At 36.3% G+C, this 13,523-nt stretch overlaps 2 protein-coding genes across 2 annotated transcripts; both read right to left on the bottom strand.

The window, feature by feature from the left end:
- Nucleotides 1–1,026: 1,026 nt before the first annotated feature.
- LOC107794324 (F-box/kelch-repeat protein At1g57790-like) lies at nucleotides 1,027–2,139 on the bottom strand. The gene has a single exon (XM_016616806.1). The coding sequence runs from the start codon at nucleotides 2,137–2,139 to the stop codon at nucleotides 1,027–1,029; it is 1,113 nt and encodes a 370-aa protein (XP_016472292.1).
- Nucleotides 2,140–5,895: 3,756 nt separating this feature from the next.
- On the bottom strand, nucleotides 5,896–8,252 carry LOC107794325 (L-type lectin-domain containing receptor kinase IX.1-like). The gene has a single exon (XM_016616807.2). It carries the CDS (start codon nucleotides 8,212–8,214, stop codon nucleotides 6,076–6,078), a length of 2,139 nt encoding a protein of 712 aa, XP_016472293.2. The 5' UTR covers nucleotides 8,215–8,252; the 3' UTR covers nucleotides 5,896–6,075.
- Between the last annotated feature and the right edge of the window lie 5,271 nt (nucleotides 8,253–13,523).

The raw sequence follows: 13,523 nt of genomic DNA, 5'->3' as shown, positions 1-13,523 counted from the left end.
GGGTGATACACCAAGCTATTGGAAATGGACTTCACTACCAGAGTCCAGGTTTGCCATTTTCAGCGGATATCTACTATCCTTTTCTTGAAACAGTGAGTATATGGATTAATGACAATTGTTTGTCTAATCAGGTTTCCAGAGGTGGCTGAGTTCATACTTGTTTGTTGGCTTGAAATTTGGGGCACAATAAGAGCTGGGATTCTGTCACCACAGACTTCCTACGTTGCTTACCTTGTGTACGAGGTGAAGGACTGTGTATCTCACAAAGAAGGGCTTATTGTTGAAGGAATTGAGATAAGGCCAAGAATGGGTTAAATATCACATTTTTTAGAAAATATTTTTGCCATACAGCTACCATGTATTCCGAATAGAACATGCTTCTTTTTGGAGCATTCCTCCATTTCAAGTATGTTTTGGTGCTATGGTAACTGGCTTTGTTGTGTATAAAGTATAAAGTATAAACCCATACTAGACTTTATTGTTTCAGAACCATAATCATATAAACAGGTTAACAAACTAGGCTTGCAATTTCCATTTCATAAAACTGCCAATTATTAGTGAAATGCTCAGTGAATTAAATGACATGTTTGACCAATTAAATACATGACTAAATACCCCCGAAGTATAAAACACACCATGTAGTAAAAAAGCATAAGTGCAGAAAAAATATGAACTTCAGTTTAAACAATTATAAGCATAAGATGCAGAAAGACAAGTTATTTTTCAAGAATCATCCTTGTTTTACTGTTGAGAAGTTCACAGTTGATAATAAGTAGCAATACCATGTCGTGTATAGCATAATGATACAAAATTTTTATTATGGGGGATTGAGTCATAGTTGCTTGGTTGATTGTTCATGTTGTATTGAGAGAATAATTTACATAAGAATCTGAAGAACTGTACATGTATGTAGTCTTGTGTTAAAACAAAGTGACCATTTTCCATGCTTCGCTCCCGTGGAAAATTGAAATATTATAGTGATTAATCAGGAAGAGGAAAATTACTGGTTGCTCCTGGTGATCAATTCTACATCAAAGATTCAATACCAAAAAGGTTGCTTTCAGGAGCAGGTGATATTGATTTTGCTTGCTTGTCAAACAGCCACCAGTTTTCACTTACTTGCTGAGTAAAATATATGCAATTGCTCCTGCATCCTAGCTTGCTGCCATTAATCCACATACAACATTCTTCCTCCACAAACAATGTTCTATGCCCAAGGCTTTCCATCTTAACCCACAACAGTTTTGGAATATCCAGCCTGTAAACTTCAACATCATCCACTTTTTTAATGGATCTTTTAGAGACCAAGAAAATCAATAATATTTCCCCATCTGATTCAACTAAAATTTCCCTGAAATGCCTTGAAATAACATAAGGAACAGCCCTGCTTGAGCTCATCTCAGTGACTCTAAGGCTAGAATCAATTTCTTCAATTACTGCAAGTGTCCCCTGCAAACTCAACGCGTAGAATTTTCCATTAAAGCCAATGGCATTTATGAACTGCAAATGTTCACCTGAGCCAAAGGGGTCAGTTAGGTTACAGTCTTGCTTCCTCCACACACATTCTTTTCTGGCCCCCGTTTCACAGAACACAAAAGCTGGAGAAGCAGCACCTGTTAGCACCATAATCATACAAGTTTTTCCATAGTCATTGAGACTTATGGGATGAAATGTAGATAAAGTTGCAAACCTGAACGGAACGCGGGTATCCCAAGATGGAAGGTGACAGTAGGTCTCTCTGTAGGATTTCCACAATAAGATATCATTTGGACAGCGTCCAACTGCTATTAGTGAACCATGAGAATGACCCTTGAAATATATCCAAGGGTCCTTCCATGTCCGCCATCTTCTACCATAAGGCCAGTAATATCCTATATGAAAGCAGTGAGAATGATTCTTGTTTTTTTGAATTTCAGTGAGTTGTGGCCATAGGGATTTTCCTATTGGGATACATTTTTTAGAGTGTGCTGATCTCCATGACTTGGTGACACCACCAAAACTGATGTTTTCCATTAGACTCGGTTCACTTGAGATTAAGCTGGTGAGTTCTTTGGGAAGATTTGGCCATGGCCTTGGGCTATTATTGGCTTCTTTCTTTGGTGAACTTTGATTCTTATCCTTCTTGACTTTTTGAACCATGCTTTTTTTTTTGTGCAGAAATGGGAGCTAGAGAAGGAAATGATATGGGAATATAGCTTGAGGCAGGCTTAAAATAATCAAGATCAGATGTGGCCACCAAGTAACCGTAGACTTCAAGTTAGTTGATCTCTTGGAGCACAAGGTTAGCGGTAGTTTCTTTCAATTAAATAATTGAGTTGACCATTTAGATGCCTTATTAATTTAACATCCATCTGGAACTCACTGTGAAAAAAGTAGTAGTGCAGAAAGTAATATATGGCCTCCAGTTTTAACAACTGTAATTTTGAGATGCAGAAGACAGATTATTTTTCTTAGTTCCGAAAAGTTCATAATTTGATAGCAAGTAGCAGCAACCATGTCCTGCATGTAACAATATAAGGCATCAATTTCTTCACTATGCTACCTACATTTCGATTCAAGGACAATCCACACGCTTTTTAAATGTAACCTAAGTGGTCTAAATTCAATGCCATTATTTACAATTAGCTACTCATCAATAACCTGGCATCATACCAATTTAGTCTTTGTTTTTGGAGTAAATAAATTTAGGATCATCTTTGCTAATGAAATGTGTTAATAAAAGCATCAAGGGAGTCAACAAAAAGTTAAAACTATGGAGAATCACTCCATTCAAGATAAGTTGGAGTAAGATTGAATATGTAAATTGCAAGTTTAGCCCCCTTTGAAGGGGAAGTGGAGGAAATGAAAACTCAGCCTATAAAAAAGAATTCCTTCAAATCAAAACTTGATCTCTACTACTTATTGTATATTTATATATATATCCAACTGATTAACAAAAACACAAACAAAAAATAATTTATGAAGAAGTCAACTATCTTGATTCTTGGAGCCTAAGGCTAATAAAATAAACAGCTGGAACAGGGAGACTTAGACTATAAATGCATTTTTTGGATTGTTAGACAAGCTCCAGAATTAGTCCTTGTTTCTTTTATCCATTATCTATACATGGCTCCGAATGATAGGAGAAAACAGAAAACTTCATCTAAAGAAGAGTCTGCTTATGTGGAACCATGGCGAAATCTTCCTGAAAAGCTACTCAACTTTCTGAAAAAGCAACCAACACATTCAACTCTAGCAAAATCCATAGGTTCTGCTGGTGTTTCTAAATCATGGAGATTTGCATCCAAGAAATGTGATTCCATCGCACAATCACCGTGGCTTGAGCTTTCAAATGAACCCCAATACTATTGCAAAACTCAGCAGCATTCCTTCAGCCTCTCATTTGAAGAAGCCGGTTGCTATTGGTGGCATGGTAGAAGAAGGCCGCGTTATGATCCTTGGAAGCATTTTCATTACTTCTCACCTTGGTTGAATGGAGAAAATATACCTATTGATTGCTGTTTTCTGAATACTTCCAAAGGCTATGCTCATTGGGCTACTTACTCATCCAATGCTAGAAAATCATTTATGTTTCCCTTTCTAAATTCTCATCCTTACTACTCTCCTTTTGTTGGTAGTGGATATTGTTGCTTTCCACCATTTGTGGTTTATCAGTTAGGAAAAAACCAAAAATGGATGCAACAAGAAAGCAGTCAAAATGGCCTAATTGATCCAAATGATCCTAAGGGGCAACTGATACAATTCAGCAATGCAATTATCTTTGAAGGGAAGTTTTATGCACTGAGTTTGCAGGGGACTCTGGCAGTAATAGAAGAAAGTGATGAATCTCAGTTTCAACTTACACGACTAAGTAGTAAACGAGCCATTCCTTCGAGCTACTCAAAGCATTTCATAGAGTGCTTTCTTGAGTCTAATGGGGAAATCTTGCTCATTTTCCTAATTTCAGAAAGATCAAACAAGATGGTGAACAAAGTGGAAGTGTTTAAGCTGCAGATTGAAGATTTGTCATGGTTAAAGCTGGAAAATTTCGGAGATAGAACGCTATTTGCGGGGATTAATTGCTCCGCTTCAGTGCCTGCAAGTCAAGTTGGCTGCAGAAATAACTCTGTATATTTTACTCATAAGGGAATTGATGGTTGGAGACGGTATGATATGAGAAGTGGTTGCATTTTGCCCTGTTATGATAATGCTGGTTCTGAGATAAAAATTCCAATGTGGGAGGATCCAGTAACTAAAAAATCATTAGGTCGACGTCGACGATATTGAAATTACATATGTTTCTGATCCAGTATCTCGTCTATGTTTTTATATTATTCTGACATGTTAGTAACTTTGTTATTGTGTGAAATAAAAGTGGACAAAATGTCTGACTTGTTAAATTGATGGCTGTTGTTTTGAGAAGCTTTACCTATTTTGAACATAAACTGTAATTCCCACTAATCTTGGAATCTCTTGCCGAGACAAAAGAAAATTTTCTTGATTTATACACAAGTTTCAGAAAGTAATCTTGCAGACGTACTGGTCATCATAATCTTTACGGTTGTTTTAATAGTATTTTCTTTTTAAGATGATTTTTTGGGAGTGAAGAATTGTTATTGGTTATGCGTTGACTTGCTAATATTCTTGAACTGATTAGTTGGAGTAATTAGCTGTATTGGTTCTAGTTGAGATCTGCTCTTGTATTTATTAAATTATTTCATTACCAGGAAACTTGTGTCCCAAGAAGTCAACTATTTTGGATTTTGGATGCTAAGGCAAGAAGTCGCTGAACCATATTCACAAGCAAAATATAGTCAAAATTTCAAAACGGCAGACTTACTGTTAAATAGTGCCAGGGGTATTTTTGTAATATCGTTTCTCTTAGCTGACCCTAAAACCCCCCAAAACGAAAACCCTGCCCATTTCAGCTGTCATTCTCTATATTATGAATCGTCAATCCAAATAAAATGAAAACTGAAATTATATTTCTTCTTTCAGAACCATTAAAGATTTATATGACAGATCAAAGTTTTGTATTACAGATTGTCTTTTCTCTAAGGCTAGAAAAGCAGAAGTACCTTAAAACTCATTCTCCCTTTAACATCAACTCTCTTTAATTACTGGTGGGAAAAGAGATCAATTTTACTTTTTAATGTAATAGGGGCCAAAGACGGCTGCTATAACTGGAACTGTAAAACATGGAAATGCCGGCCGGCTTTCAACAGAAAGAATCAAAAGTTAGAAACAAAAAGAACAATAGCCTGGATTGTAAGATTCAGTAAGATGGCATTTGAGCGAATAAATAATGGAAAATCCAGTTGAGAAGGTCGTCTTTTTATTTTATTTTATAATAGTATATCTTTCATTTTCCGTCACTGTTTTCAATCAATAAAAAGAAGTTATTTTGGTGCCTTGCTGTTGCTTTTTTTCTGTCATTCTGACAAGAACAAAGAGGCAATGGATGGCTTTGTTTTCTGCAAAATATCTAGCTTTCTGGTGCAATATATGTACATATATAAACATATTGAAAAGCTGAGATGAAAATTTCAAACTCGATTTTATAGTTTATAAGAAAGTTCCTCATGATGCATAAGATACTAGTCTGTTATATAAAGTGTCTGTATCTGTTTGGTTTTCAGATTCTCAGAAACTCCTTTTTGAACATAGTTGCTGTCACTAGTGTATTCTCAAAAACTTGATGTTAATTACAAGATACAAATAGATTACCTTTTTTCTGGCAAATTTCTTGTCCTGTCCGGACTATAAAGAAGGAGCGATCGAGTATGTAATATGCCTATAAACATTTTTACCAAGAACTTAATTCCTTAGCACAAGCTCAACTTAATTCAAGCTTTCAAAAGATGAAGGAGTCAAAAATCATAAAAGAAAGTTGAAATTCCTTTGTTTTTGCTGTCAAATGGAATTGAATTCTCAGCTCCTAACAAAATTTAAAACTTAAGCATCCATGAGAGGCATTCAACTCCGTTAGTCGTCAAAATCCTTGCAAGAGAGGAAAGTTACATAAAATTCATCTAAGTTACAGATATAAATGGGAACTCTTAAATGAATTCCATGTGCACAAAAAGGTAGTCGTGGTTACAAAAGTGATTTTGTCGACGAAGCAGCTGATGATGTATAAACACTTGAGTATTTAGTACTGTTATAAGTGTAAGTCATAGTCTGTTCCTGCTCACGCCCCACTGTTTTAGTTTCATAAGTATGTGAAAATGGAGGCGAAAACATATTCAATGGAGGGGGAGAATACGTCGCAACAGGCATTCTTGAGGGAAGAATAGGTAACTGAACTTCAGAATCAAGAACACGAATTGCTTGCCCTATTGATGGCCTGAGTTTGTTGTCTGGATGAGCACACCATAGACCAAGAACCATTAAACGTTTCATTTGTTGCTCATTAAATATCTTATTCAATCTTGGATCAGTTGCTTCAACTAGCTTTCCAATTCCATAGAGGTTCCAAACCCATTCCACCAATCTCACTTGATCTTCTGCTGCTTTAATATCTATTGATCTTCTTCCACTTGCTATTTCCAATGCTACTATCCCAAAACTGTAGACATCTGACTCCTTACTAGCTTTTCCATTCATAACACATTCAGGTGCCATATACCCTACAGTCCCCGCCAACATTGTTGTTTGAGATCCTTTTTCATGATCCACAAGTCTAGCCAAACCAAAATCGCCTAATTTAGCGTTGAAGTTTGAATCCAACATGACATTACTTGCTTTTACGTCCCTATGGACTACACATTGTTCCCACTCTTCGTGTAGATAGAGCAAAGCCGAGGCTAATCCTTGAACAATTTTCCACCTGATTTCCCATACCAACAATGACTTTTCTTTGAAAAGATGCTTATCTAAGCTTCCATTAGGCATCAATTCATAAACAAGATGCAACTGCCCTTTCTCGTGACACCAACCAATAAGTTGAACTAAATTTCTGTGTCTTAATCGGCTGATGATCTTCACTTCTGATGCATACTCCTTTATCCCTTGTTTAGAACCGCTTGATACTCTCTTAACAGCAACATATGATTTACATTCCTTCAATAAACCTTCATAAACTTCGCCAAATCCACCTTCTCCAAGCTTCTGTCCCTCAGCAAAGTTGTTCGTTGCAAGAGCTAATTCACCATATGAAAACTTCTTAGGGCCGGTTCCCTTTTGAAATTCATTGTCCATACTCAGATCAGCAAAGACATGGTCTTTATCATTCCTTTTCCTCTTTTTCTTCAATAAAAAGCAGCTAGCAGTGATCAGCCCAAGAATCAGAACAGGCAAACCTATGCTTGATCCAACTACTAGTCCCTTGTTTCCTTTTTTCCTGGCGCTGATTTCTTGATTGGAAGGAGGACCCTTTGGATCTTGAACTTGAGTAATAGGAGGACTTGCACTAGGCTGTTCAGCATTTTCTGGATCTTCGTTAGGATCAAAACTCAAACTTGAATTGAAATCCCAAGACTTGACATTGTTTTTCTGAAACAATTGTCCAGTTGATGCTGAGAAGCCAAAAGTAACATTCTCAGGCAAATAATTCCTCAGATCAATCAATAAACTAAGCTTGTCCTTGTTAAATTTATTATTTGAAAATCCAGTGAAAACAACTTTAAGAGTATGCGAACTAGCATTATAACTAATCCAAGCATCATTTTTCCTCCCCAGTGTAATGTTATTCCTCCATACTTGAGTAACAGCAGATTCCATAGAATTTACATTGATACCAACATGTAAATAGGGTGGGTCCCAAGTATTGAGAAATGTATCGAACTCGATAGCAACAAATGGCTCAGGGGATGAGCTGCCTTCTAACTCGGCCTTGGCAAGACCAAGGCCATTTCCAGCTGAACCAATTGGTATACTAGAACCAACAGGAGCTAAGAAAAAGGCGAGTCCATCAGCAAAGCTATCGTTACCATTTGAATCAATGACAAACGAGAAATGTGTAGTAAAATCTGCCAATTCTCCTGTAGTCTTTTTCCATAATTGCAGTGGCTCAATAAAATTAGCTCGACCAGTTTTTCCACCTAATGCCACATTACGCTCATCAGGGGTGACTTGTATACCCTGGTTCGATATATAGGCATCTCCAGTGACATTGATGGAACGATTAGCATCAGAAGGATTGATGCTGGAGAGGTTAAAGTTCAGTGAATAGAAAGAAGGGATAACAAAAAGTACTAAGAATAGCAAGATGTTCAAAATTTTGCTGAAAACCATGGCTTGGATTGTGTAAGATCTTTCAAACAGATAGACTGTTTATGTATACATAATTAGAGGGGAAAATGATATTTTTTAAAAAACACTTTTGACAAAGTAGTTTCATTTACACTCTGTTTACACTCAATTAGGAAAAGTTTGTTTTATTAATTTGTTTTGTCTTTACCTTTTGTTTTTGCGACAATATCAAGGATAGGCTACGGACGGCTTTGTTTTGTCTAAACCAAGCCATTTGAAGACCAATTTCTTAAGAAAAATATTGGTCGGATAGCTCATTTGAGATTTTCAAACGCAATTTTATTGGGAAAAATTAGAAATAGCCTGATTTACAACTGCTTATGAAAAATTAGTCATAATTTCAAAATTAATGGAAATTTAACTACTTTTTCATGTGAAAATAAAATTTGAACAAATACACTCTTAAAAATCAAGAAAAATTCCAGCATAATATGGTGTAGCTTGAATTTTTTACATATGAGATTCCAACATAATGTGTGGAATTCATAATATACTGGAGTTCCAACAAATATATTGGAAGTTTATACGTAGAAGTTTTATAATCCGACATATTATGCTGGTACTTTTATCCAGATTTTATCGCCGCATTAAATAGTGACTACTTTTTAATAACTTTGCAAATACTAACCATTTTTTAATAACCACCCGTAAAAATGGCTATGTCATGCCATTTTGACAATTTTATTTGTTTGTGAGATCTTATGGTAAAAATTGCACGGGGCGCCCTATTTGGTCGCCCCCATTTAACCTATACTCATATTTTTAAAATTGTTTAACCTATACCCCAATTTTAACAATTTCAGACGCCTCCTCTTCTTCCTCCTGACCTATGCGCTCATTTCTTCCTCCTCTTCTTGTCTATCAAATTAACTTTTCAACCACTACTTTAATATATTCACTAATAAAATGTGAAGTCAAATTAACAACTTAACCTACATTTGATCAAATACTGTCATAAAATAACAAACCAGAGTATTGTTATTGTTCTCTATTTGAATTCAGAAACCCTGTCAACAGAAGGTAAAATGTTGGCTTCTACAAATTTTACAATCCTTTATTTTGCAAGCTCGAGATACAAATCCAAATGCATCGAGAGCGCAACAGATGCTCTCTAGTTCATCTTGTTATGTGTTTATCTCATACTGAATATACAGAAGTTCCAAATCCAGTATGAAGAACATGAAGAATTCCCCATGAGGTAAACCCCGATGTGATGCCAAACCAGCTCTTAGTTATACTGAAAAGTTAATTTGTCCGAAAGTTTGCACTACAAATTGAAGAACTTCAGACTAATTTGTCTGAAGTTTGCACTATGAAGTGAGGGAAAACTGAAGTTTGCCCTTGCACTATGAACTGAAGTTCCTGAAGTTCGCACTACAAATTGAAGAACTTCAGACTAATTTGTCTGAAGTTTGCACTATGAAGTGAGGGAAAACTGAAGTTTGCCCTTGCACTATAAACTGAAGTTCCTGAAGTTTGCACTACAAATTGAAGAACTTCAGATTAATTTGTCTGAAGTTTGCACTATGAAGTGAGGAAAAACTGAAGTTTTCCCTTACACTATGAACTGAAGTTTGCGTGATTGCCTTTGCAAGTCAGGCCAAACTTCAGGCAAAAATATCTGAAGTTTTGCTTTGATAAGGCTACACTTCAGGCAAAAAATTCTGAAGTTCAAACTTCAGACATAATTTTTTTGTTACTTCAGACCCGTATGCCTGAAGTTACCCGAAAAGTGGGTACGCTTGTAATTATTTTTGCAAAGGGAGTATAAGTTAAAATGTGACCCAAAAATTAGGTATATATGCAAATCCCCCGATCTTATGAGCTTATCTTAAGTAGCCCAATAGGCTTACTACAGGCCCAATATGAATCCTCTTCTCTTTGTGAGTCCACTAAAACGATTGTTGGTAACATTAGTTCTAACCTCTTCAAATCTCAAACCCATATGATTTCATATTTGTAATAATACACCCACACAAAACCACGAAATCCCACTAAAAAGACTTGACTTCTAATTTAATTTGATCTAATTTGGTGTTCTAATTTTATTTTATTTATGCTATGTTAAAAGCACGAAGTCTCTTAATGAAATGTTGTTCGCTTTTTTTACCCGTTAAAAATAAATTTTATATTGGACAAAATAGTTATTTAATTATTTAATTATGTATTAAAATTTTCCGTGTTTGAATTGTAACATACCATATTTGTAAAAGAAAAATCAGTTTTTAGGTTTATAAGCATGTCCATATTAAGCCTTCCAAGACAAGTAGGACATGTTCCTTGAAAATCAGTTTTTAGGATATGAACATTCTTTTAGGTTAAGTCAACATTTATTTTTTTTAGGTTTAGTCTATTTTTTTTATAGCAAATATACCACTAGGCTGGGTGCCTAGTGATATTTTTTTATTAATAATAAACAAAATAAAACACAATGTGTCTGGACTCTGGAGGTCTCACAAAATGTAAATGCGTAAAAAATGAGTAAATCAATTATTATCAAAGTTGTGTATAACACTCAACTTTAATAGTACAAAAAGAACTATGAACCATAATCCTTGAGAACGCACATTTGGGCATGACTTGCAATACATTCTTGAATAGTTGGCCCTCTTCACGTCTGATTCTGGGCATATACAATTGGTATCTTGAGCATAAGGCAACTCCACCTGGTATCTAGAACTGAAATTCAAGCTTGACAAGGACAACTTTTTAACCAAATTGTACGCAACTCGTTCCAACATACCTGTCTAGGACAAGGCAGTAGAGGTGTTGTTGCAACTTTGCCACCTTGTTTTGAACTCATACCTGATCATTTTTGCAGCAAACCTGTTAAAACTAGCTTCCTAATGTGTGATAGATGCACAATGTACCTGGTAGTTCCTCCAAAAGATGCTGAATTGTCCGGAAAATGATGTAAAATCCCATGGTCAAGCATAACCAGTCTGGGTAGTAGTGTAGTCTTGCGTGTGTCATTGGCCATTGTGGTATCATGGACTCTGCCAGTAGTAACTTGTATGATCACCAGGAAGTAAGGGATTTGCATTTTATAGTGTAATACTCCCCGTTTCCTCCACACTGGACATCTATGTGGATCCAGTTTTTAGGCTTATGTGCAGACTTCTCCATCTTGTTGTTTGTATATTTGGGCTGGCCTATGCAATGATTGCACCTATAGGGAATGAGTATCAAAGATACTAATACCATTCTAATAGGTTTGGCCATAACATAGAGCCAAGCACCCTCTAAAGTACCTGCAAAAGAAAGAAACATGTTAATGTAAAAACTTTTCCTACTCTCCTCCTTATGGATTCGAGTAGGAAGTACAGTGTGATCTCCATCCCCTATAGCTTTCCCATATCCTCCGGAATGCATCCTCCTTACTACAAAGAATCTCCCCATTAAATTCATATCCTCAAAATCCATCATCAATTAACATTTGTCTTGGCAGTTCTTACCCTAATATAAGGTATTTGAAGCTTGTCATTATTCAAGATCTTCCTCCCTTGTGTGTCAAGTTTCCAAAAGGAGTGCACATGTACAATGGCCTATTGTCCCAGTGTCAAGTTAGCTTGATGATCATCTAACTTGTTGCCTTCCCTCAATACATGAACTACCTGAAATACACCCCTAGACAGTAGTGTTTTGATTTCATCAACCTAATTGGCTATATATGTTCCAAGGTGATTCCCAAACTTCCTACAACTCTCTCTTCATGAGTAAAGAGTCAGTTTCAGTTATACATAGAGGAAACTGCATTTGAATTATGTATCTGAGAGCTTCAAGAATAGCCTGCGCTTCAACTATATTATTTGTTGCATCCTCAACTGCATTTGCCTGAGCATAAATAAGATCCCCTATTCCATCCTTTATGCAAAAACCATATGAAGCTCCTCCATTGTCCCCTCTACAAGCCCCATCAGTATTACATTTGATCCAACCCACAAGACATAGTTGCCACAACACCTTAGTATACCTCAGTTTAGGAACATGATTTAGTAACTTCTTATGTAGATCTGGCCAGTTTGCAGTAACTCCTTTAAAGTTTGGTCTTCTCATCTTTAAGAGCATCTGAATTGATGTTGAAATCTGAAAGATCAACCTGTTAATGGACACATTCTTCCCATGCTTTCCTGAGTTTCTCTTTTTCCATAAGTGCCAAACAATCAAGCTTGGCATAGCATGATACACTGCCTTCAAGCTTATGTTAATATGTCTACTCCACCATTCATTTATGACTTGTACAAGCTGTTTTCCATCTATTTTGATCCCTGCAAGTGTACCAAAATAATTCCAAACAAATCCTGCACCTAGAGATTTCAAAAACACATCAGGCAATGTCTCTTCTTTATGGTTCCTACAACACCAATACCTTGAAGTTTGAAAGTATCCTTGTCTTAAGAACCAATCATCTAATGGTAACTTTGCTTTTCATAACCTTCACATAAAGAAACTAACCTTGAATGGCAGGCCCTTCACCCAAAAGAATCTGTACAATTTGCTTTCTTATCTTCTCCTCATTATATATTGCCATGCAGACTTCACTGTAAATTGGCCTTTTGTATTCAGCTTCCCCCAAGGTTTATCTTTCACAGAATGATCAGCATGTGGTGTGATAGTATCCAGTATATGGTCAGCTAATTCAACAGGCAATAGCTCTCTCAACAGCACTTCATTCCATGCCCCATTCTCCACCACCACATCAACATATTTTATAGATTCATCACACCAATGATCTGGATCTGAAGCATGATAAAGAGCTCTAAGTCTAGTCCAAATGTCATACTAGAAGTAAGAGTTGCCACTCTTCAATTGCCACCAAACTTTGTGCTCTACCTCATCCCTCATTTGCAGCATTTTCCTCCAAACATGAGAACACCAACACTTCATTGATCTTCTTACAATACTTGTTTCTCATAAATGCAGTTCATAAGGTATCTTTTGTTTTGTAGTTCTACCAAAGTTTGACAAACAATACCTTGGACACATCATGTAAAGACCTAAAGCCAAGACCTCCCTCATTTGCAGCATTTTCCTCCAAACATGAGAACACCAACACTTCATTGATCTTCTTACAATACTTGTTTCTCATAAATGCAGTCCATAAGGTATCTTTTGTTTTGTAGTTCCACCAAAGTTTGGCAAACAATGCCTTGGACCCATCATGTAAAGACCTAAAGCCAAGACCTCCCTCATCTTTAAAGACAAAGTATCCCATGAAGCCCAGTGTCTAGCCCTACCATTCCGTGTGTTGCTCCAGTAGAATCTAGCAAACATCTTGTGCAATTGATTGA

The sequence above is a fragment of the Nicotiana tabacum genome, unplaced genomic scaffold (assembly GCF_000715075.1).
Source record: "Nicotiana tabacum cultivar K326 unplaced genomic scaffold, ASM71507v2 Un00001, whole genome shotgun sequence".
NCBI lineage: Eukaryota > Viridiplantae > Streptophyta > Magnoliopsida > Solanales > Solanaceae > Nicotiana > Nicotiana tabacum.
The sequence above is the reverse complement of the archived record's forward strand: the minus strand, read 5'-3'. Positions and strand labels throughout refer to the sequence as shown.

What these genes read in the sequence shown, in the direction of transcription:
- LOC107794325 (XM_016616807.2), bottom strand. Translation starts at nt 8,214, where the DNA reads ATGGTTTTCAGCAAAATTTTGAACATCTTGCTATTCTTAGTACTTTTT.
- LOC107794324 (XM_016616806.1), bottom strand. Translation starts at nt 2,139, where the DNA reads ATGGTTCAAAAAGTCAAGAAGGATAAGAATCAAAGTTCACCAAAGAAA.